Raw genomic sequence first — 23,518 nt, 5'->3', positions numbered from 1 at the left:
CACAGAGGAGGGGCCAGGAGGCGGGGCGAGGAAACAAGCGCAAGTGGAGGAGGCAAAGCTGCATATTGTAAAGCACTCCTTATATGTCATGCAACGCGAATGTCCATGAATGTCTGCCATACAATACAGTTCATCCCATTCCATATTGTTTTTGTCTGCATGGATGTTCTCGTCTTCAGTCCCTCAGATACCGAGTTGAGGATGTCGTCTACAGTGAAGTTGCTACAAAGAAAATCTAGGGTCAGTTTTACACATGCATCATAATGCTTCTCGTGTTCAGTTTGATGCATGCGCACACACGCACACAGGAATGCACACACACACACACACTCTCTCTCTCTCTCTCTCTCTCTCTCTCTCTCTCTCTCTCTCTCTCTCTCTCTCTCTCTCTCTCTCTCTGTCTGTCTCTCTCCCCCCCCCTCTCTCTCACACACACACACACACACACACACACACACACACACACGCATGCACGCGCGCACACGCACACACACACGCACACGCACACGCACACACACACACTATAAATCTATTCATATGACAGAAGTGAATGAGGCCTTTACTGTAATACCATTTTACTAGCCAAATGCCACTGATTCATTGTCTTATTTCTATCCCCCAGATCTCACAGCAGGTTGTATCATAGTTGGCCATCTCCCTCATCTATTGTTGGGCCTCTCTCTCCTGTCTGGATATGGCGTCCCTCATGGAGCAGAATAAAACCATCCCTGGACACCTCATCATCTCATCACAACTGTAACCATAGAGGGTTATATTAATTTGTTCTGCATTTGTGTCTTGGTCATCGTCATCATCATCATCATCATCATCATCATCATCATCATCATCATCATCAGCTGCAGCAGCATCATTATCATATCTTGCCGTGTCATTCAGTCTTTTTCACAGTGAAATATTTTCAATTTTTCTTTTAAGTAGCTTGAAAAGTGACCACGGGTTTCGAAAGAAAACAGTGGAGTAAAAGTTTAAGCTTCTTTGAATCAAAGGTGTCTGACGTGTGTTATGAAAAAGGCTCATTCCGTATTCACTCCTGGCCAGTGTTGCATGCTTCCTTGAGGTCTTGGTCAGAGCAATAAGGACCCAAAGGGCAGTCTGTCAATAGGCCTGTGTGTTCCATTGTCTGAGACGCTACCACAGGGGCATTCTGGTGACAAATCTCCACTTGTGGGAGTTGTCTCGGCTCTTCTCTTACCCTACTTTCCATTCGGTCTGGTATGTACTTTGTACAAGATGATATTTGTACAAGATGCTATTTTGTAGCAACCTTTTTGACAGACGCCCTGGTGATGCACCACTGCAGATCCTAGGCTGACAACCAAGTGGTCTGCATTAATTTGGCAGCATTAACATTAGCACTGTGTTGTATGTATCTCTTACTGTGCATTTCATTTAGGTTACTGCAGTTGAATTGAATTCACCCGCAGTATCCTAAACTTATTAGCTTGCATGGCGTTAGTTTATATTAATATGTTTTATTTTTTGTATCTGTAACATAGCCTATATGACATGCATTATTCACTATTTCTGTGCTTTGTTTCCCAAATAGTGTATAATATAAACTAAATTGAAGAGTGTGAGCATCCCACTTTATTCTGTCATAATACCAATTATCAACTGAATAGTTATGTATATATTTTGCAAATCTGTAAGTATTTTTAAATTATTATTATTGCATGGAAATTGAGCTAGCCTCCAATGTATGTGTGAGTAACTTTATTTTACTATGTTCAGGTTTGGCTGTAGTCTCTTTGTATGATGCCATTTTGGAAATAGGCCTATTGCTCAGTTGGAATGTGTAGGCTATTCTAAAACATTTTTAAATAAAGTGCAACATATTTAAGAATAAAATGTGTCAATGTGTGAAAAAGATCCATAATACCTTTTTATTTGCTAAGCCACATTCCTAAACATCATAGGCCTCTTTATAACATTACAGAACAGATTTAAAGAACATGAGACCCAACATACACTCTCTAGTATGCACACTATCAAAGTCAACCTACCAGGACTCTTGGGTCTTTACACTAAGAGAGTGGGAGCCAGGGCTAGGAAAATTATGCAGGATGTCTCACACCCCAACTCTTACATGTTCACCCTACTTAAGTCCTGCAAACGACTCAGAACCATTCAGGCCAGTACAGAAAGAATGAGGAAAAGTTTTTACCCCCAGGTAGTACGACTGCTGAACAGATACTTTTTTAAATAATTATTATTTTTCTTTTTTTTTTCTTTAACTTAATTCTCACCTCTTATTTCCTTTTTTTACTTTACTTCTTTAATTCTTAAGATGCAGAGTTGATGACCCCATCATTTCACTACAATACCATGTAGGCCTATGTGAAAAATAAAATTGCTTGACTTGACTTGACTATAACAATATGTGATATCATGAACTATACTGCAAATATTTGCACAACTCTTCTGGTAGATGGTAACTTGCTTTCAGGAGTTGTAGGCCTACATTACTGAGTGATTGTAGAAGTGGCGGCAACAGAGTATAGTTGGGTCATTTATAGAAGTTCCGTGACCGTGGAGAGGAAAGGTTTGTTTCTCACTGGATTTGGCATCTATAAAGGTTATATAAAAAAATGAGCCGGGGTGCCCCTCACAAAAATGTGGGGACATTTTTGTAGAACCCTATATCTAAAATGGCTGCCGCCAGCCAAGCTGGAAATTTACTTTTTAATGGTTTTGCGCACAATGCTGCATAATACATGGTTTCTGAGACTATTTGGGTCAAGAAATTCACAAATGATGTAGATTTATTGATTTGACCTATTTTTGATCTTCAAATTCAAGATTGCTGCCACTTTTGGCTGTTTAAATGTCAATTTTTCAAAATCGTCAGAGAGCTTTGATATTAGGCTCAAATGAAAGGTCTGCTCATACTGAGTTCAGTTATGGACAGTAAAGTAGGCTATGCAGAAGTCATCTGAAAGGTAAAAATATCAAGGTTTGTGGTTGATGAGAATTAAACTGCTTATAAGTCGGGTCATGATGTGAGGTTCCGTGACCATCCTCTGGCAAGGATGTTTTGATGATTGATTTGACCCTTTAGAAAAGATTTAGCCCCCATGTCCCTCCCAAAAATCCCTGCATTTTTTGCTAGAGAGGCAAATTCAAAACGGCGTCCGGCGCCATCTCTAAGAAATAACTTTTAATCTGAATTAATCATGTATGAAGACACTTTTTCATACAAGTCAACCATGAGGATTCCAAATCTGACATAATTTTGATAATACAGCTTTGTTTTGACCATGAAATTCAAGATGGCTGCCATCTAGAACAGTCGTTTTCAACCTTTTTTTGGCCGTGACCCTCCAAAACTGGACTGGGGACCCCCCAATTTGTGTAGCTCCATTCCTCATACATAGATATTGAGAAAATAGCTGATATACAAGCATACAATACCTCACATTATAAGGCGTAGTGTGCTTGTAGGTAGGCAATTTTCACAATGTTTGGCTTTTTAAATATGATTTGACAATTTGGCCAATGTTTTAGCATTGTTTATTGATAGCTTCAGATGCAGTGATGGTAGTTTACTTTGAGAGTCCTTACGTTATCACCCCCCCCACCCCCAACCTCCCAAAACAAAGGTTCTCGACTGTGTTGTTGAGGATTGTGTGGCTTTATTCAACCCCAATGGCATATAGAGGAAGACGCAGAAGAACAAGCTCATCCAGAAGATCTCCCTCCAACATATTGTGATTGAAGAACCCTATGTTTCTCTAATTGACATGGGCATGATCTGGAGGATGGCAACTCCATCAGTAGAAGATTGGCAGACACAGGATGCCACACCATACAATTGGTTGGACTATGTCCAAAAGGTGTCTCCAGCATCCTTGCCTGCCAGTGTGGAGTGGCGCACTAGGTACGCCAAGTAGTTGTCAAGAAGGCCGTGTTGGCGTAAGATGTTTGCATCTGAAGGGAGACGGATAAAAGACTGTCTTCATGGTCTTCCACTTGGCAGCAGAGGCTTCAGCCATGGTGCTACTCTTCTTGTGTGCATAGATCACCTGTCTCGTGAACGCAAAGTGCTCTTCTCAGATGACACTGCCATTGTGAGATGTATTAAAGATGGGCAGGGCAGGAGGGGGAGTTCAGGGGCCTGGTGCAGAACTTTGTTAGATAGTGCGGGACCAACCAGTTGCAGTTGAACACCACCAAAACCAAGGAAATGGTTGATTTCTGTTGGTCCACCCCACCCCTTGTGCCTGTATCTTTTGAGGGGGAGACAGTGAAAACAGTCTGCACCTACAAATACCTGGGGGTACATCAGAAAAGTAAATTAGACTGGTCAGTAAATTCACACGCAGTCTAAAAGAAAGTGCAGAGTAGGCTCTATTTCCTGAGGAAGTTGAGATAATTTATGTCTGCAACACACTCCTGCAGATTTTCTACCAGTCTGTCATGGCTAGTGTGCTTTCCTATGCTGTGGCATGCTGGGCGGGAGCATTAGGAAGAGAGATGCTGGACCAGAGATGCAGGGATCATTGACATTGATTACACGGTGAGAATGAGAATGGCGGGCAAGGATGATGGATGACACCTTTTTGACACAGCCCAACCACTTGTATGACGTGCCGTCCTGTGTCCAATGGAGTTGCCATCCTCCAGATCATGCCCATGTCAATTAGAGCAACATGGGGTTCTTTAATCGCAATAGGTTGGACGGAGATCTTCTGGATGACCTTGCTCCCTTGCATCTTCCTGTATATGCCATTGAGGTTGAACAAGGTGAATAAGGCCACACGTTCCTCAACAACATGTTGTTCTTGCAGCTCAGGGAGCTAAGGTTGACTGTCTTGAATCAGGCTTATCACTACTTTTGAGAGCACTTCTGTCCATTTCAGCAGCTCTTGCTTTGAGTCCCTCAACAAGCTTCTTTATGCAAGAATGCTTGGAAAATGTCCTGTGAAATGTTCTATGTACTAGATCAGTGGTTCTCAACCTGTGGGTTGAGGTCCCCTTTTTGGGGGTGGGATGTCAATGTAAGGACTCTCAATTTAAAAGACCATCACCAATGGAGTAGGGGTCCCCAGTCCAAATATGACTGTTTTGGGGGGGTCACAGCCTAAAAAGGTTGAAAACGACTGTTCTAGATGGCAGCCATCTTGAATTTCACGGTCAAACCAAAGTTGTATATCAAAATGATGTCAGATTTGGAATCCTCATGGTTGACTTGTATGAAAAAGTGTCTTCATACATGATTCTATGTCATTCAGATCAAAAGTTATTTTTTTAGAGATGGCGCTGGACGCCATTTTGAATTTGACTCTCTAGTAGAATGCCAGGATTTCTGGGAGGGACATGGGGGCTAAATCTTTTCTAAAGGGTCCATAGAGGTCAAATCAATCATCAAAACATCCTTGCCAGAGGATGGTCACGGAACCTCACATTATGACCCGACTAATCAGCAGTTTAATTCTCATCAACCACAACCCTGATATTTGTTACCTTTCAGATGACTTCTGCATAGCCTACTTGTAATTTTACTGTCCATAACTGAACTCAGTATCAGCAGACCTTTCATTTGAGCCTAATATTAAGGCTCTCTGACGATTTTGAAAAATTGACATTTAAAGAGCCAAAAGTGGCAGCCATCTTGAATTTGAAGGTCAAAAATAGGTCAAATCAATAAATCTACATCATTTGTGAATTGACCCAAATAGTCTCAAAAACCATGTATTATGCAGCACTGTGGGCAAAACCATTAAAAAGTAAATTTCCAGCTTGGCTGGCAGCAGCCATTTTGGATATAGGGTTCTACAAAAAATTCCCCACATTTTTGTGAGGGGCACCCGGGTCATTTTGTTATTTAACCTTTATGACAAATCCAGTGAGAAACGAACCTTTCCTCTCCACGGTCACGGAACTTCTATAAATGACCCAACTAGTAGGCCGGCTACATCACTTGAAAGCAGGTGTCTGTCTTTTCTGCTTTGTGGCTGGCCCCACTGACCACTCCCCCTTAGGGGATGGCCAATGGGGCACCTAAGTCTCCACCCCTTCCGGGCGGCTTCTGGGGCTGGCAACGGAAAAACTTTTGACTGGGCTGTAATGGACTGATCAAAGCTATTTTCCGACCCACCTCGCATTTCCCCGTCGATCACACATATGCTGTGCCTCAGAATTAATAACAACCAATGGTGTGCTTGTTGACTTCACTTGGCAAGCGATTGTTGAGTTGTGAGTGTGCAAAAATATGTAATTATTTGGACTACACTACAGACGTCGCATGTCCGACGTGCAGCCACTTAAGCCACGGTGCAGCGGTAGGGTTGGCTGTGCCTCGGTTCACGTCAGATATGCGAGGCGCAAGTGTAGTCTCCAACACAGTTCTGCACAAAAGCTAAAATAACGTTTCTTGCGTGCCGAAAATGAGTGGTCTTACGACGCAAATCCAAACCTTTCAAATTCACTGTCATCATATGTGAAATCCGGAGCACATGCCAAACGGGATGAGGATTTAGCTTGACTCGCTCCATTGACTCGCATTCAAAATTTTGCGAGCTCCTGCCCCATGTATCGGAAGTAGAAGGGCGTGACTTAGGTGCCCCATAGGCTCATCTCTGTGGGAGTAGCATCCAACTGCAGTTTGCAGAAGTGGGCAGGTCTGGATTTCTGAGATCTCGCCCCTCCCATTTTGGATCTCGCCCCTCCTATTTTTCCTATTATAGTAGTCTGTACAGTCCCACACCATCCCGACGTCAACCTATTTGAGAATTTGCGCCAAATGTCTTCTCCGGCGAATGCATAGGCCTTGCTTGTATTGTGTCTCGTCGTTTGGAGTGCTAAATAAATGTATTTACTAAACACTGGACATAGAATCATTCATCAATCATAGGATATTCATATTCGATGGCGGTAGGCCCAAGTGTAGCACACCAGCATACATTGATGACTCTTATAGCTGCTTTGGACAATAATAATGCTATAGGCTAATTGCGGTGTGAAGTGGTTTGTATTAGCCTATGTCTCGTCGTTGGTTAAGTAGGCCTAAATATATTTATTAAACACTGGACATAGAATCATTCGTCAATCATAATAGCGCACCATATTTGAGAAATGGACCCAAATTATCTGGCGAATGCAGTAGGCTTATTCTATGCACACAGCTTGTTATCGTGTCTCGTCGTTTGAAGTGTTAAGTAAATATATTTAGACCTACTAAACACTGGACATAGAATCATCCATCAATAGCGAATGCGTTACCCTATTCTAGGGAGATTGTATCGTGTCTCGTCGTTTGGAGTGTTAAGTAGGCTAAATAGGCCTACATTTACTAAACACTGGGCATAGAATCATTCATCAATGATAGTGAATGCGTAGTTGGCTACACTGTACACTGTACAGCTTGTATCAGGTCTCATCGTTTGGAGTGCTAATTAAATATATTTAGCCTACTAAATATATTTAATTTTCATTTTCCACGTTCCAATTGCATGAGTGTTTATTTCCATAGAATAATTTGTCCTTGACCTTACTTTCTCTTTCATAGTAAAGGAGAAGATTGAAACGGTCTCTGCAACTGCTTTAGGTTCCATTGATTTAATGATAATGTTAAGCGCTGTTAGACGGTTAAAAACAAAAGGTTAATGCTAAATGTGTCAGGGTGTCAGTTTGGAAGCGGGGCAGATGCACGAAGGATAGGCCTACCAAAGGCTACTGCAATGGCCTGCTCAGAGTCCAGTCCCCAATCCTAAAGAGATTGTGGCGACATCCAGGCTTTGGGACTTTGAAGAATGTGCTCATGCTTTTCAATGATGGGTAGGCCTATGTTTAATTTCGAGCGGATCACACATGGAGTAGCCTAATTCGCCACTGCACAGGCGTTTTACTGCCTACTTTAGTTTAAGCCTCACTAGGGTTGCCAACCGTCCCTTGAAATACGGAATCATCCCGTATTTGGAAACAAAAGTACGGGTTCCGTATTGATGTGTAACGGGACGCAAATTGTCCCGTATTACCGTGAGAGTCAACACTAGGTTTCAAAATGTAAATGGGATGAATGAATAGGCTGCTACGTGCCGCTAGAAGGCATTTTACGGTAACATTAACATTCTATTCTTTCTCAGCCCCCCTTTCCTACTCTGTGACCAATGATCAGACAGCACACTCCCATCCGCGGGAAACTTAAACAAATCACTGCAGCGCAAACACCTAACAACGCTACGTAATGTACAACTATGGCATGCCTTGCTCAGAGTTCTACTCAGCAGCCCTAAACAATAAAAGGCTTCTAGCTGCTGCAAGAAGCCAAAAGAAATACAAATGGAAGCAATGAGAGAAATGAGAGTATAGCAGCTCAGCATTAAGAAATAAAGAATGAAGAAAAAAATGCACAGCCACTTTCTGTTCCCGTGGTCCATTATCTTGCAATTGTTGTACGTGTTTTGTGTTCAAAATAAATTGTGAAAACTGTTAACTGTGGAAATGTCTCAGTTACATCATTTGCCCTAAAATTGGTTAAAATGCAGGAAATTGCTCCCTGAACCCCGCTTCATATTTTTGCGCGCCGCCCATAAGAGGTGTCCCTTATTTTTTCCCCAGAGAGTTGGCAACCCTAAAGCCTACCCATCTTTCGAATTTTAGAAACTGGCACCAAATATCTGGTCTTCAAACTAAGATACTAAGAAGAGACACTTAATATTAATTCAAATTAGACCCATGCGTTAACAAATACTACATGTAGCTTATATTAGCTAATAATAATAATAATAGCTTATATTAATTTCCCTCGGGATTAATAAATTATAGCCTACTAAACAGGGTCGCGTGCTGTTCATCGCGCGGTTCACTCAAAGCTCCCCGCTCGTGTTTCCTACACTCACCAAACCATTATACATTAGTGGAGTAGAGAGAGTGGATCTACGATTTTATTTGTGAAAACTCTGCGTCTCTGCTCTGCACGGTGCAGTGACTTCCAGAGCTATTTTTCTTCCCATGTAGAAGCTTAGCGCTGCCGCTGAATGACAAGGGGGAGGCACTCGATGTGCTCAGGGGGGAGGAGGAAGATGTGCTCAGGGGGGAGGAGGGAGATGTGATCCAGACCTGCCCCCCGCCCTGCACACTGCAGTTGAACATACTTGCCCTGTGGGGCCCGCCCTTTCGCACAGAAAGGAAACTTTTCTTCCTGGTTAGCTGCGCAGCAAGCAGCGTGTGGGAGAGGGTAGAAAGGAACACGGTGCAAAACAGCCCGAGGACAAAAAAATGGCGGAGGCCAGTGTGTTATTAGCTCAAGATCAGTTCAGTTGTCCAATCTGTTTGGATCTCTTAAACAACCCTGTAGGCATTCCCTGTGGACACAGCTTCTGTATGGATTGTATCTCAGGCTGCTGGGATCAAGAGGTAGAGTTCTCAACGGGTCGGGTCAGCCCGAAAAACCCGACATAAGCATATGGCTCGGGTCGGTTCGGTCCGCGGGCTCAATCTTTTCCGCCCAGTGGAAAAAAAAAAAAAACAGTTCTGCTGTTTACCGTGAATCAGGACGAATTTCCCCTTGATGGGTCAGTAAAGCTAGACCTATCTATCTAAATATATGTAGGCCTGCGTAACGAAGGTCTGGCAGGCTGCTGCATGCAACCTTGCGCAGTGCATTATTTGTAAATCACAAGGTACCAGAACGCAAAACAAACATCACATCACAGCGATGATGAGTTGGAAAGAGGTTCCGGAACGCACAGAAAAACTACATTGGCTACAATTACGCAAACTAATAAAAACGGGAAAAAAGTTCTTAGATGCAATTTTAACGATATTGAGTCCCATGTCAGCTCATGGAACCATACTTTTGTTTCTTAATACAAGGGACGGTTGGCAATCCAATGACTAGGCCTATTTTAAACAACAGCCATAGTAGGCCTAGCATATTAAATGCTGTAATGACAACAACCAATATTTTTAGTTTGATCGCTAACTTTATTGCTTAGTAGTCTCAGCAAATGCAGTGCATGGAAATTATGTTTTCCCCATGAGGTGAAACGAAACCGAAGCGGTCTTCTACATAGGCTATACTAGAAAGGACAGTGGCTTTCCAATTAGGTTATCCTTTCCACGTATTCACACAACGTTGGCATATGCGTATTAAACGTTAAATCCACGCATTGTTGGCGACTTTGTTGCATATAATTTGGCTAATCCGCATGTGCTGTTGCGATATGCCACTTCACTATTTAAATGGCTCGTGCACCGATGGTAAGCGAGCGGCAGCGAAGGTGCCGGTAGACTTGGCTTTTCACACTGACTGTCTGCTCGCGCTGCGGTCTGGTTGAAAATCCCCTCAGCAAATCTTTTATTTGGAGCGTGTAGGCCCTGTTTGAATGAAATATCACCTTGTCTTTGCTGTTTTCGTGCTCAAATTGACTTTTAAGCAACTGTCGGGTCTTGGGGCGCACACACATGCGGAGCGCTCGCCAGCCGAGGAAGATCTCATCCTCTCACCTATCTGTCTTTTTTGCTACATGGCTGATCAATGCACCAACCGTAGCCCAGGTGCCACTAGAAATTAGTATGTCCAAAACCTTGTGTGCCGACCAACATTTTATGAAACTTTTAAACAATGTTTGGCACAGCCAGGCTTTCCATCTCATCCACGCATATGAACAAACAAGGAGGGAGGGGCAACTTCACGTAGCCTACATTTAATCAGATACACGGGGTGGAAATGTAGTAAGCCTACATTTAGAAGTCAAAACAAAAGGTGGATAGATTGTTGTTGCCGTGAAGAGGCGGTTATTGAAATCGCGCTGTGGATGATTCTGCTTAAATAGCAAGAACGTTTCCCCATTTCATGTTTCTATTGTGGAAAATATCTTTTCCCTAGGTTTTTAAATGGGTTATGCAATTTACTGCACATAAGTGCCCTTAAAGACCCACCACAACCCGTCATTCTCCATAGGATAACGTGGGGAAACTCGACCCCCGACTTCGGGCCTCGGGCCGGGTTCGGTTAGATAATTCTAGTGATGTGTCGGGTAACATCGGGCTCGGGCTTTAAAAGCCACGGGCCGGGTAGGGTCGGGTTGACATTTTCAGGCCCGTTGAGAACACCAAAGGGAGTCTAGCTGCCCTAAGTGCAGACAGACTTTTACTCCAAGGCCAGTTCTGGGCAGAAACACGATGCTGGCTGAAGTGGTGGACAAGCTGAAACTTCTGGGACTCCAGTCTGCTCCTGTTGCCCACTGCTACGCTGAGCCTGGAGATGCGGAGTGTGACGTCTGCTCTGGGAGAAAGCGAAAGGCTGTCAAGTCCTGTCTGGTGTGTCTGTCCTCTTACTGTGAAACTCACTTCAGAGCTCACAACAATCTCAACCCAGGCAAGAAACACAAAGTGATTGACGCTGCTGGCAAACTCGAGGATTTGTTCTGCTCTCAACATGACAAACTACTGGAGGTCGTCTGTCGCACGGATCAGACATGCATATGTGTGTTGTGTGTAATTGATGAACACAAAGGGCATGACACAGTCTCTGTTGCAGCAGAGAAGACTGAGAAACAGGTGAGACATGGCAAACATTTAATTTCCATCCATTTTACCTTCTAAAATGCTATCTTTATAAAGCAAACTGTTGTTTTGTGAAGTTGCAAAACTTTTTTGTGCAGCTAAGGTAAAGGACTGTCACACACAATCCAAATCCAAGTCACATTGCAGCTGCGATCCAAAATGACATGCCATTTTTAAAAGACTAGGCTACTGGCAAACATGTCGCAGGCTGTCTCAAACCTGAATCGCTTGTGACTTGGAAAAACCACTGGCCACAGTGGCCACAGAGCAAAAAAAAAAAGTTTAGGCCTATTTCAAAACCTGCTGGTCACTCAGGTGGATGGGAAATACAATAGGCCTACTGTAGATGAGACCCAACATAAGGAAAAGCCCTACATAGATTGAACACACCGCGAACCATAACTTTGAATGATTATTTAATTTACTCATTTTCAAATAACTTTTCAAAGAGAGAGCTGGGAAAGATGAAGAGAAAATCTGAAGCCGTCATCAAGAAAAAGGAGACCCACCTGCAAGACCTTCGACAGGCAGTGAAAACACTTCAGGTAAGTTCCCGTCACATGAGATAATAGTCAACAAATTCTTTATTAAGACCCCTGATAAATAAGCTTCTACAACCCCTGCTGAGATAATACACAAAGGACAGGTTGACCTCTCCTCTCCCTATCTTCATGATATGATTATCACTGTTGATGCCATTGTTTATCATTATTGATATGATTGTTTATCATTGCATTGTTTATCTTCTTCTTCCTACCTGTCTCTCAGTCCAGTCATTTTCTAAAGTAGTTGTTGCAGTATAGTAATAGTAGACTTCATGGGATCCAATTTTGATTCCTATGTATTATGTGTTATACACATACAGAAATGGATGAATATAGGGTCTTCTGCTGCTGCTGCTACTACTATATTGCTACTACTACTTATGGAGAATGCCCTTGCTGTTCACCACAGATCTTCGTAACAGAAGAGTCTTGATGTAGCCTGTTGAGAGGGTAGAGTGCTTTAAATACCTTGGCGTTCACATCACAAATGACTTGGTAACACTTTAGAATAATGGATGCAAAAAAGCATTATAAAGACTTAATAAATAATTAACTATTGATGAACAAAACATTAACAAACGTTTGTAAATGATTAGGAAATGTGAACAAATGCTTGTAAATGACTAGGAAATGTTATGTTAATATTTCATGTTTATCAAACATTTACAAGTTGCTTGTAAATGAATAAAATAGTCTGTTATAAGGTGTGTAAAATCTTGAATATATCATTTGTAGATATTTTATAAAGCATTAATAAAGCTTAGTTAATAATAAAAACATTTGTTAATGTTTTATTCATCATTAGGTAATTATTTACTGAGTCTTTACTAAGGAACATTATTATAAAGTGTTACCCATGACTTAACATGGACAAACAACACACTCCATATCATTAAGAAATCCAACCTTTTATTTTTATTTTATTTCTTCTTCACCCTTCTTCTGCACACTTGTTTTGCACCGGTCATGCATTTCGAAACAAGTGACACGAAAGTGTCTCTATGTACTTGACAAATAAATATCCTTGAATCCTTGAATGTGCAGTGTTGTCTTGTGTTTCCAACAGAGTTCTGCTGATGCAGCAGTGGAGAACAGTGAGAGGGTCTTCACTGAGATGATCCGCTCCATTGAGAAAAGACGCTCCGAGGCAACGAAGCTGATCCGAGATCAGGAGAGGGCGGATGTGAGTCGAGCTGAAGAACTCATGGAGACACTGGAGCGAGAGATCGCTGAGCTGAAGAGGAGCGTTGATGAGCTGGACAAACACGCACAGAGTGAAAATAATATTGGTTTTGTTAAGGTATGTTGCTCCATAGATATTGCTAAAAATAACTTCTTACTTCAATTACATTTTTATCTGCTGATTTAGCTTTCAACATTTATTAAAAAAAACATGGCATAAAAAGCACATATTTTAATTAAGTCGTCCTGACTGGTGTGAGATTAAGTGGATTCAAACCAAAAAACTGAACCGTGGGTTCAAATGTGGATGCTAGAGGTTTTATTCGACTTGATAGATAAATTGTGACTGCTTTGAAGTGTTTGAGGACACATTTTTAAACGCTGCAATTGTAATTGCTTGTACTTGTAATTACTTTTTGCATCTCATAGAGTTTCCAGTCTCTGTGTGTCTCCACTACATCTGACAAGTCGTCTACGTGCTCAGTGCATACAGATGTGCTTTTTGAGAGAGTGAGTGACGGCCTCACTCTGCTCAACGACAAACTGCAGGATGTGCTCCACCAGGGACTACAGGACATGACTAAAACTGGTACGTCTCACAGTGATGGAAATAACTTTACACTTAAAGGGACACTGTGTACGATTTTTGGTTGTTAATTTCCAGAATTCATGCTACCCATTCATGTATGTTACCTTTTTCATGAATACTTACCACCACCATCAAAATATAAGTATTCATTATGACTGGAAAAATTCATACGTGAAAAGGGGGATCTTGTCCATGGTCCGCAATTTTGAATTCGGAAATAGATTTTTTTAGTTGCAAAAATGACTACTTGGGCCATACTTGAAAATATTAGTTTATTACTTACTATTACTTTCATGAAAAGATCAAATTTGGCAATAGGCAACCCAGTTTCAATGAGCAGCATAGTAGGGTCAAAGACGTCAAAAAAGGAATTGTCATTCAGTGTAACGGATACCTTCTGCTGACTGTAACTGCAAAAACATGATTTTTAAATTGTTTCAAGTGAATGGATGACAGCCGAGGCTTTCATGAATATACTGGACTCATGTTTTTTACAGTTACAGTCAGCAGAAGGTATCCGTTACACTGAATGACAATTCCTTTTTGGACGTCTTTGACCCAGTAGCAGTATCTTGTTTGGCCATTTCCTGCACAGTGTACCTTTAACATCATCGGTATGTCTCAGTTGGGGTAATTACTTTGCCAATGAGATGACTGACAAGTTTAATTACCTATTCCTTCCAATAGGTGAACAAGTGAGCATTTTCGTTGATGCGCCTGTGACCAGAGAAGCTTTCTTAAAATGTAAGTAAAACACACGGTTCCTAAAGCAGTGGTTCTCAACCTATGGGCCGGGGCCCACTGGTGGGCCCTGAAAGTATTCCAAGTGGGCCTTGAAATCATTTTCCAAAAATAATAATCATATTTTGGTGTGTGTTGCTGTTGATTTATTTGAGTTTTATTCTTAATTGGGTCAGAGGTGGGCCCTGAACATTTTTGACAATTTCGAGTGGGCCCCAAGTTGAAAAACGTTGGGAACCCCTGGCCTAAAGTAACATGAGGTGTCTGTCTCTAATTACCAATTGACTAATGATCATGATTGTCAAATGGAAGCATTGTGTCTTACTTGTAGCCTACTATACATGGGTTCTAAATTTTGTTTATAACCTGACTGCGTGAACCTAGCTGCGCACAACTCAACCTCTGATTGTTGGAAACCGCTGTCGGTCAAAAAATTAGCTCACATGGTTGGCTGCCAGTGTCTTGCCCCTCCTCATAACATCGTGTTGATAAACACTGAGAACACATGTATAGGCCTATTTTATACATAAGACCCACTTGGTAATGATGTTGTTGTTTCTCTACCCAACTACAGACACCTGTCCACTGACGTTGGAGCCCACCACAGCCAATCACTACCTGAAGCTCTCTGAGGGAAGAAGAGTTGTGAAGCATCTTCGTTTTCATCAGTCATATCCTGGTCATCCAGATCGATTTAGTCTACACCAGGTGATGTGTGCGGAGGCTACATCTCCCAGGGGCTACTGGGAGGTGGAGCGCTCAGGTGACGTGTACGTTGCTGTGTCATACAAGGGCCTAAAGAGGAAAGGGAAGGGTAACGATGCCAGGCTTGGGTACAACGCAAACTCCTGGGCATTGTTTTGCTGTTCGTCTAGGTTCAAGTTCATCCATAATAATAAACAAACGAAACTCTGTCGCGTTCCCGTCTCCTCTAGAATAGGAGTGTATGTGGATCACGGGGCGGGAATCCTGTGCTTCTACAGTGTCTCTGACAACATGACTCTGCTTCACAAAGTAGAGACCACATTTACTGAGCCACTATATCCTGCCTTTTGGCTCTACAATGGAAGCAAAATTAAACTGTGTCAGTGATCACAGACCAGCAGAATAGCACATTAACATCAATGCACGTGTTACGTTCTCTAACCAAAAATCAGTTGCTGTCAGACCTAACCAGATATCCTGAGAGCATTGTATCTTAAGTGACGCAACCAGTTATGTCATATCATTTAATTTGTGGTATCACAGTGCCAATATGTCCACTGTTTGTGAAGCACTCTGTCAGTGGCATTGTGCTTTACAGCTCCTGTTCAGTTTCTCAGCATCACCTGTTTATTTCATCAGTGATGTCTGCCATGTACTTGTCCCATGCACACTCATGTATGTAGATATGCTGTTGCATAATGATGTGCATGTGGAGTTCATTGGCTGTTTAATCTTTATCGTAGAATATTACTATCAAATGTTTTCTATTGTACATAATCTATTTTCTACTTTTGCACTGTAGATGCCGACGCTTTTGATTCAAGTGCACTGTGACAATAAATTATATTCTGTTCAATTCTAGAGTAGAGTAGAGTAACTTTATTGATCCCCAGGGGGAAATGTAGTTTTTTTTTTTTTTTTAGAGTAGAGTAGAAAGTTCTATTAGAGTAGAGTTCTATTGACCTTTTGTAATTTGACCTATAGACATCATATCATACCAGTTGTAATACATGTCTGATGATTAATTGTGCATGTAAAGTAAAAGTACTAATGCCAGTATAAAATGCAATTAATCTTTATTAGCACCTGTTGTAGCATGTTAAAAGAAATCACTGTAACTAAGCTGTTAACAAATAAATTGAGTTTCATGTTATCTCGTCACAGCCATCATTCTATGAGAGAAAATAAGAACAATGATGTGTACTTCACACAACATGATAAAAGCCTGGTGTTCATGTGTATAGCACAGACAACAGTTTAAAGAATAATTCACATATAACCTAGTATTTAAATACAAGTTACCATGTCCCCTGTGTGTTAAAAAGAAAAATTTGGCCAGTGCAACATGCAAATGTATTGCTTATTCAAAAAGAAGAATTTGTTACAGCAACTTGACATAATTACAGCAAAGGGCCGTAATTTTGCAATTCTGATGCAACCAATACCACTCATCCGTGGTAATTCTGTGTGATTTGGAGTACTCTGGGAGAAATCAGGTTGCACAACATGTCCACAAAACAGCATACAACGAGAGTCGCTGGGCATTGCTTTGCAGGCACTAAATCGTTTTTTTCATGCTCATTGTGATACAGTAGTGCTAATTCTGCTGCAGTCACATTTCTAAATTTTAAACATTTTCAGTTGCAGAAAAACAAACTGTTTTCGAGTTAGTAGAACTATAGGCTACTGAAACTTAGAGCACTCCTAATTTATTTTTATTTCTTTGAACATTCAGGTTTACAGTGTACCCAAGGACACAACCGTTTTTGTTAAGCCCTCTTTGAGGTCCTTGAAGGTAGAGAATGCGCGCACATCAGTGGTTCAGGTGCTGGACAAAATAGAGTAACTGAAATAAATGATAGAAGTCCGCAACACTGTTAATGCTCCCAGTGTATTAGCAAATCAATCACTGGGAGCATTAACAGTGTTGCCGACTTCTATCATTTATTTCTCTTTGAGGTCCTTGCCATTCTCTGTGGACAAGGGTTTGTTTACATTTATAAAAAAATAACATACATGTTCAGAGCTTTTAATTTTATCCAGACCAGACAGAAGTTACAGCGAAGTACCAGCTATACTACAGCCTCCACAATCTGCTACTCCAGTAGTGTAGTTGTAACACCAGGTTCAAACACCAGTAAAGTTGTTGACACCAAGGAAGAGTCATGAGACAGTTTCAAATACATTTGAGGGTTTTATTACAAGCTACACATTGAAGACAAAAGGAGGGTTGGAGGAGTAGCTGTTCACCAACATCCAACACCGCACACCGGGAACATGGCAATCTTGTGAACAACAAGCCACTGCAAAGACACACAAGAGTTAGGTGTGAAAAGGGTTAAAACACTACAACAACATCAGGATAAAACCACTACAAACAAACCTGAAATAACTCTGGTGAACAGCTAGACTCTTCACTCCAGCCAGTGGCCCACGATGCACAAGCTTAAAACCTTACTAAATACAATTACTTTTATTATTACAATTATCTTTATTAAAGTTTAAATACAATGTCTTAAAGTATAAAAAACACTCATTACCCAAATCCAAACTACTACCTATGCTGGGCCGCTGGCTGGAGTAATTGGTGGTGCACAGTGTCCCAGTACAGGTTGGCCACCCTGTATGGGACAGAAATCAAAAGCAAATGAAATAACGCATACACTCCAATCATACACCAATCACACATTGAAACTGTACTCACGCATGCACTCATAACCATCAACGAGACCATGTTGCCAGGTTGCACAGCCTAGCTACTGGGGATCATTTAAGTTAGACAGGTAAGTCAAACAGTTACATCATTCACATTCACATTCATCCGCACACACACACAAAAGAACAACTGTGCACCACCAACCTTACCCCCCTTCACAAAGGAGACCAAGAGCGACCCAACACCACCAACTTCCTGTTTATATAGGGAGCCATCTTGTCGAGTTGGGAACTTCCTGTCTCTCAGAGCCACGGCTCCCCCTCTGTCCTGGCCCAGTCATTGCATCCAACCGACAACATCGTCCTTTCTGTTACATAGTAATATAAGAATAGTATAAATGTATGTGTTCTACACTGTCTACACTCTGCCATTTAAAGGACCAAATGTTTCATTATTTGGTAACACTTTAGTTTAAGGTCCACATGCTGGCCACTAATATATAGGGGTACCTAACTGTCCATCTAAGTTACTTTAACGTCATGTGTTAATTAATTAAGGTATGGACTATATTGGCGTAGTATTTTTGTTAACAGCCAATAAGGCCTTGATTAGTACTGTAATTGTAATGAGGACCTTGTAGGCCCTTATCACATCTCTCGTAATAAGTCACTGATAGAGACAGATATTAGGCAAGCATTAGTGCGGGGCAGCCGTGGCCTAGTGGTTAAGAGTTGGTCTTTCAGTCTAGGGGTTGCAGGTTTGAATCCCCCCTGACCTCTCCCTACACCTCCATCCATAGCTGAAGTGCCCTTGAGCAAGGCACCTAGGCCCACATTGCTCCAGGGACTGTAACCAATACCCTGAAAAATAATAACTGTAAGTCGCTTTGAATGAATTAAAGTGTCAGCTAAGTGCAATGATGTAATCTAGTGCATGGATGTCAAAGTGAGGCTCGGGTGCCAAATCTGGCCCTCATGGTCATTTTATTTGGCCTGCGAGATCATTTCGAATGTGAACTACAATACAATTAATATATAACATGACTTGGTAACACTTTATTTGACGCCGGTGTCATAAGCATGTCATTACAGTGTCATGACAGTCATAGAGAAGTCGTAAACATTATGACCATGTCATAAACATTTTATGACTGTTGTCCTTAAGTGACATTCGGTTATGTCAAGGTTGTTTATGACATGGACATAATGTTTATGACGTGCATAACTGTGCCATGACACTATTATGACACCGTAATGACATGCTTATGACACCGGCATCAAGTAAAGTGTTACCCATGACTTGAACATGAAATTTGGTGTGTCATAGGAGTATGTATATTGTGTTCAGCCCGTGACTTCATATCAGATTTGAATTTTGCCCCCTCTTGTGAATTTGAGTTTGACACTCCTGCATTACTGGCTAACAGGTGAACTGTATTCTTAAATGCTACCCATTATTTTAACATTTAACAAAGCAAACAGAATATTTGAAATGCCAAGAGTTTGTGTCCTCTCTCTCTGTGACTGGCTCCGGAGAGGCCACACCCCCACCGGCTTAGGGGCACGGCCCTTTCACGCCGAAAGAAAACCTGTCTGTTCTTCCCGCTCTCCCTGCTTTGCTGGTCTGCGAGAGAGACAGAGCACATCCCAGAGAGAGTAAAAGAGCGCAAGACGAGAGAGAGAAAGACACAAAAAGTGACCAAAAAAATGGCAGCGGAAAGCGAGGCATTAGCCCAAGATCAGTTCAGCTGTGCTATCTGTTTGGATCTGCAAGAGGATCCTGTAGGCATTCCCTGTGGACACAGTTTCTGTATGGATTGTATCTCGGGCTGCTGGGATCAAGAGGATCCAAAGGGAGTCTACAGCTGCCCACAGTGCAGACAGACGTTTACTCCAAGGCCAGTTCTGAGCACAAACACAATTCTGGCTGAACTGCTGGAGAAGCTGAAGCTTCTGGGACTCCAGTCTGCTGCCGCCGCTGCTGTTGCACACTTCTACGCTGAGCCTGGAGAAGCGGAGTGTGACGTCTGCTGCAGGAGAAAGCGCAAGGCCGTCAAGTCCTGTCTTGTCTGCCTCACCTCCTACTGCGAAACTCACTTCAGGGCGCACGACAGTCTATTCCCAGGCGAGAAGCACAGAGTGGTGGATGCATCTGTTAATCCCGAGGAGCTGCTGTGCTGTCTGCATAATGAACCCCTGGATGTCCTGTGTCGCACTGACCAGACGTGCGTATGCATGCAGTGTGCCGTGGAGGAGCACGGCGGACATGACACCGTCTCCGTTGCAGCAGAGAAGGCTGAGAAACAGGTGAGCCACGTGTGTCTATACAGTGTTCACTGCTTATACTTTCAATGTCAGCAACAGTCAGCCACAATAAAGGTCCTTGTTAACACTCAAAAACATGCTGCAAATGTTGATCATTAGATAAGCTCACACAGCACTTAGAGCACTTAGAGGGTTGATTTGACATCATTTGGACTTATAAATGAACTCTTAAGTGTTGCACCGCAAAATGTTTTCATGTTCATGTTCCATAGTAGTTGGCATTTAATTTGCAACCATAACCATATACTATACAGCAATGTACATAATATGGAATACAATATTTTTATTAGCTGTGTAACTTTCCACAATAATGTAGTTCTATAATCTCCAGTCCGCGAGTGTTATAAATGTAAACTACATATCAACAACCCGTTGCAACTTTGTTTGTTTTTTTTTCCAGAGAAAGTCAGGAAAGACTCAGAGAGAACCTCATGAGATCATCAAGGATAAAGAGAAATGCCTTCAAGACCTGAGACAGGCTGTGCAAACTCTTCAGGTAAAGTTCCCTTCGGGTGAATCAGTACGCACGCTGCTCTTTTTCATTCCTTATTAAGATCTCTGACAAACAAGTTGAAACAAATCTCCCCATTGTGGAGAGAGCAGGCCTTGCTGCACACCACAGATATGCGTGCGTGCGTGCGTGCGTGCGTGTGTGGGGTTGTGTATTATGTCAGTATTCTCATTGCACAGTTTGTGTGTGTGTGTGTGTGCGTGTGTGCGTGTGTGCGTGTGTGCGTGTGTGCGTGTGTGCGTGTTGTGCATGTCTATATCAGTATGTTAGTGTTTGAAAAAAACTGCACGTGTGAGTGTGTATTGTCTGTGTGTATGCTATGAATGAATGTGTCAGAGAAAGAATTGTAAATTCATGTATGAGTAGGTTAGTTGTGTGTGTGTGTGTGTGTGAGAGAGAGAGAGAGAGAGAGAGAGAGAGAGAGAGAGAGAGAGAGAGACAGAGAGAGACAGACAGAGAGAGAGACAGAGAGAGAGAGGGAGATTATTGTCATTGTCTTATTTTATTTAAATGTTTTTAGTTCAACTGCACATTGGAGACTGGTCAAACGCAATTTCAAAAACTTCTGTGCTAACCCTGTTACATAGATTTTTGACAATAAAGTACTTTTGACTTGACTTGACTTGACTATTAGGGAAGAAAAAAGGAGACTCAAACTGAGTTTGTGTTGTCTTGTGTTAAACAACAGAGTTCTGCCGATGCAGCAGTGGAGAGCAGTGAGAAGACTTTCGATGAGATGATCCGCTCCATTGAGAAAAGACGCTCCCAGGTGACAAAGGTGATCCGAGATCAGGAGAGGGCGGATGTGAGTCGAGCTGAGGAACTCATGGAGACACTGGAGCTGGAGATCGCTGAGCTGAAGAGCAGAGTTGCTGAGCTGGAGCAGTTTTCACAAGACATCAAATTTTTCAAGGTACTGTTGCACCATTGATATAAATTTTTTTTCATAACATGCTACACATACAATTTGATATTACATATGGAGTCAAACTACCATTATCCTAATTATTATAATTATAATTTAAAGATAGGCCTACATTTTGACATCGGAAGACCATTTATTTTTGACAGGCAGCAGAGGTTGTTTTAGCTGTTGTTTAGTAGCCAGTAGACGGCAGCGTGCGTCTCACATATTTTACATGAGCTGAGGCTTAAAGTCATGCCGCTGTGCTGCAAAACTGGCTTAGCAGCTAGCCCTGTGACCTTTAGCAAAATACCTCACCGGATTGGTTTTATTACATCACATTGCACTTAGCTGACAGTTTGAGCCAAAGTAACTTGCCGTGATTACAGGGTATTGGTTACAGCCTGGAGCCATGATGGGGGGGGGGGTTAGGTGTTTATTGGCACTTCAGCCATGGTGAGGGTGGGACTTGAACTTCAAACCTTCCGATGTCACAAACAATTCCAGCCAACTAAAGACCAACTCCTACAACGTTGTCCACATAAATAGCCTAATACATAACGACGAATTGAATGACAAACATAGTAATCATAGTGATTTAGGGTATAACGGTAAAGTGGATCAGAAAATAGATTGATCTCTCCATTGACTCCCATTCATTTGAATGAATGAATGAACGAATGAACGAATGAATGAATGAATGAACTAATTAATGAATTAATTAATGAATGAATTCTGTCCAGTCTTCACACATTTGGTTGCTTTCCAATCCTGGGCTCAATGGACCAGTCGGAAAGGCAGGAGGAAAACGTACAAAACAGCTCTCCGTACCGTGCAATTGTCAGTAATTATATATTTAAAATCTTCTTTTCTGCTTGTCCTAGAGCCCCCAGTCTATGTTCGCCTCCACCAGATCGGACAAGGCATCTGAATATTCAATGCATTCAGAGGAGCTTTTCGAGAAGCTGAGTGACAGCCTCACTTTCCTCAAAGAGAAGCTGCAGGACGTGCTTTACCAGGGACTACAGGACATTACTTGTAATGGTATGTCTCACACTAATGTTTAGAAGCAGGGTGTAGTGGAAAGTGCGCACATCCAGCAAAAAAGCATCAGCAGGTGCCAAATCAAAAAACTGTCATATGTAGGAAGATGCCTGAAGATCTATGATCGAAACGTTGCCTCTTAAGTCTTTTGCAAGCAGTGTGCAGATCCTTTTCCCGCTCCTACATAGAAGCAGGGTAGTTGTCCAGGTGCCAGACAAAAAGTAGTAAGTAGTGTGATGAAGCGGTCCGCACACTGGGCTTTAACTCCAAAAATACTTTATTTCATTTTAACATAGGCAACGTTTCGATCCAACAGACGGATCTTCCTCAGGCCTGAACAATTTTTATGGGTGACTGATATAGAAAGACATGAGAAAACAGAAGAAATATCTACACACCGTACAAGCTCCCTTGCTGAGATTTATTTGAACGTTTAGACCTCTCACAAGAGCTGTGTCTTAGATGGTGCGCTTGTGCACTATGTTTCAGTGCATAGTTAATATAGCCTCGCGAGCCATTAATGTGGTCTGGTAAAACCAGGCTACAGTAAGTCACCTTTAGCCTCGCGAGCCATCCTACGTACTTCCACCAAAGGATTGGCTCCACTACGGTAGTCTGGCCTTGCTCTTCTGTGGAGTGCCAGATCGGTGGGATTTTGATCGCAACGCCCCCCCATCTAATCTAATCAGAAAACAGCCAATAAGCGAATAAGCGCCCCACGTGGGGGAGAAAGGGGGAGGACGCTCGTGACGATGACGAAAACGCCTGCGCCAATGGCTCTGGTC

At 42.1% G+C, this 23,518-nt stretch overlaps 1 protein-coding gene and 1 pseudogene across 1 annotated transcript in view; both read left to right on the top strand.

Moving 5' to 3' along the window:
• Positions 1-9,240: 9,240 nt before the first annotated feature.
• On the top strand, positions 9,241-16,222 carry LOC134455383 (tripartite motif-containing protein 16-like; annotated as a pseudogene).
• Positions 16,223-19,616: 3,394 nt separating this feature from the next.
• LOC134456083 (tripartite motif-containing protein 16-like) overlaps positions 19,617-23,518 on the top strand; it is a 6,889-nt gene continuing 2,987 nt past the window's right edge. Inside the window, exons 1-4 of the mRNA XM_063207515.1 lie at positions 19,617-20,256; positions 20,675-20,770; positions 21,474-21,698; positions 22,574-22,733. Coding sequence (XP_063063585.1) covers positions 19,657-20,256; positions 20,675-20,770; positions 21,474-21,698; positions 22,574-22,733 — 1,081 coding nt within the window. The 5' untranslated portion in view covers positions 19,617-19,656. The remainder of the gene's footprint in view (positions 20,257-20,674; positions 20,771-21,473; positions 21,699-22,573; positions 22,734-23,518) is intronic.

This window comes from Engraulis encrasicolus, chromosome 9 (assembly GCF_034702125.1).
Source record: "Engraulis encrasicolus isolate BLACKSEA-1 chromosome 9, IST_EnEncr_1.0, whole genome shotgun sequence".
Taxonomy (NCBI): Eukaryota; Metazoa; Chordata; class Actinopteri; order Clupeiformes; family Engraulidae; genus Engraulis; species Engraulis encrasicolus.
Note: the sequence above shows the minus strand (reverse complement) of the source record. Positions and strands in the feature narration are given on the sequence as shown.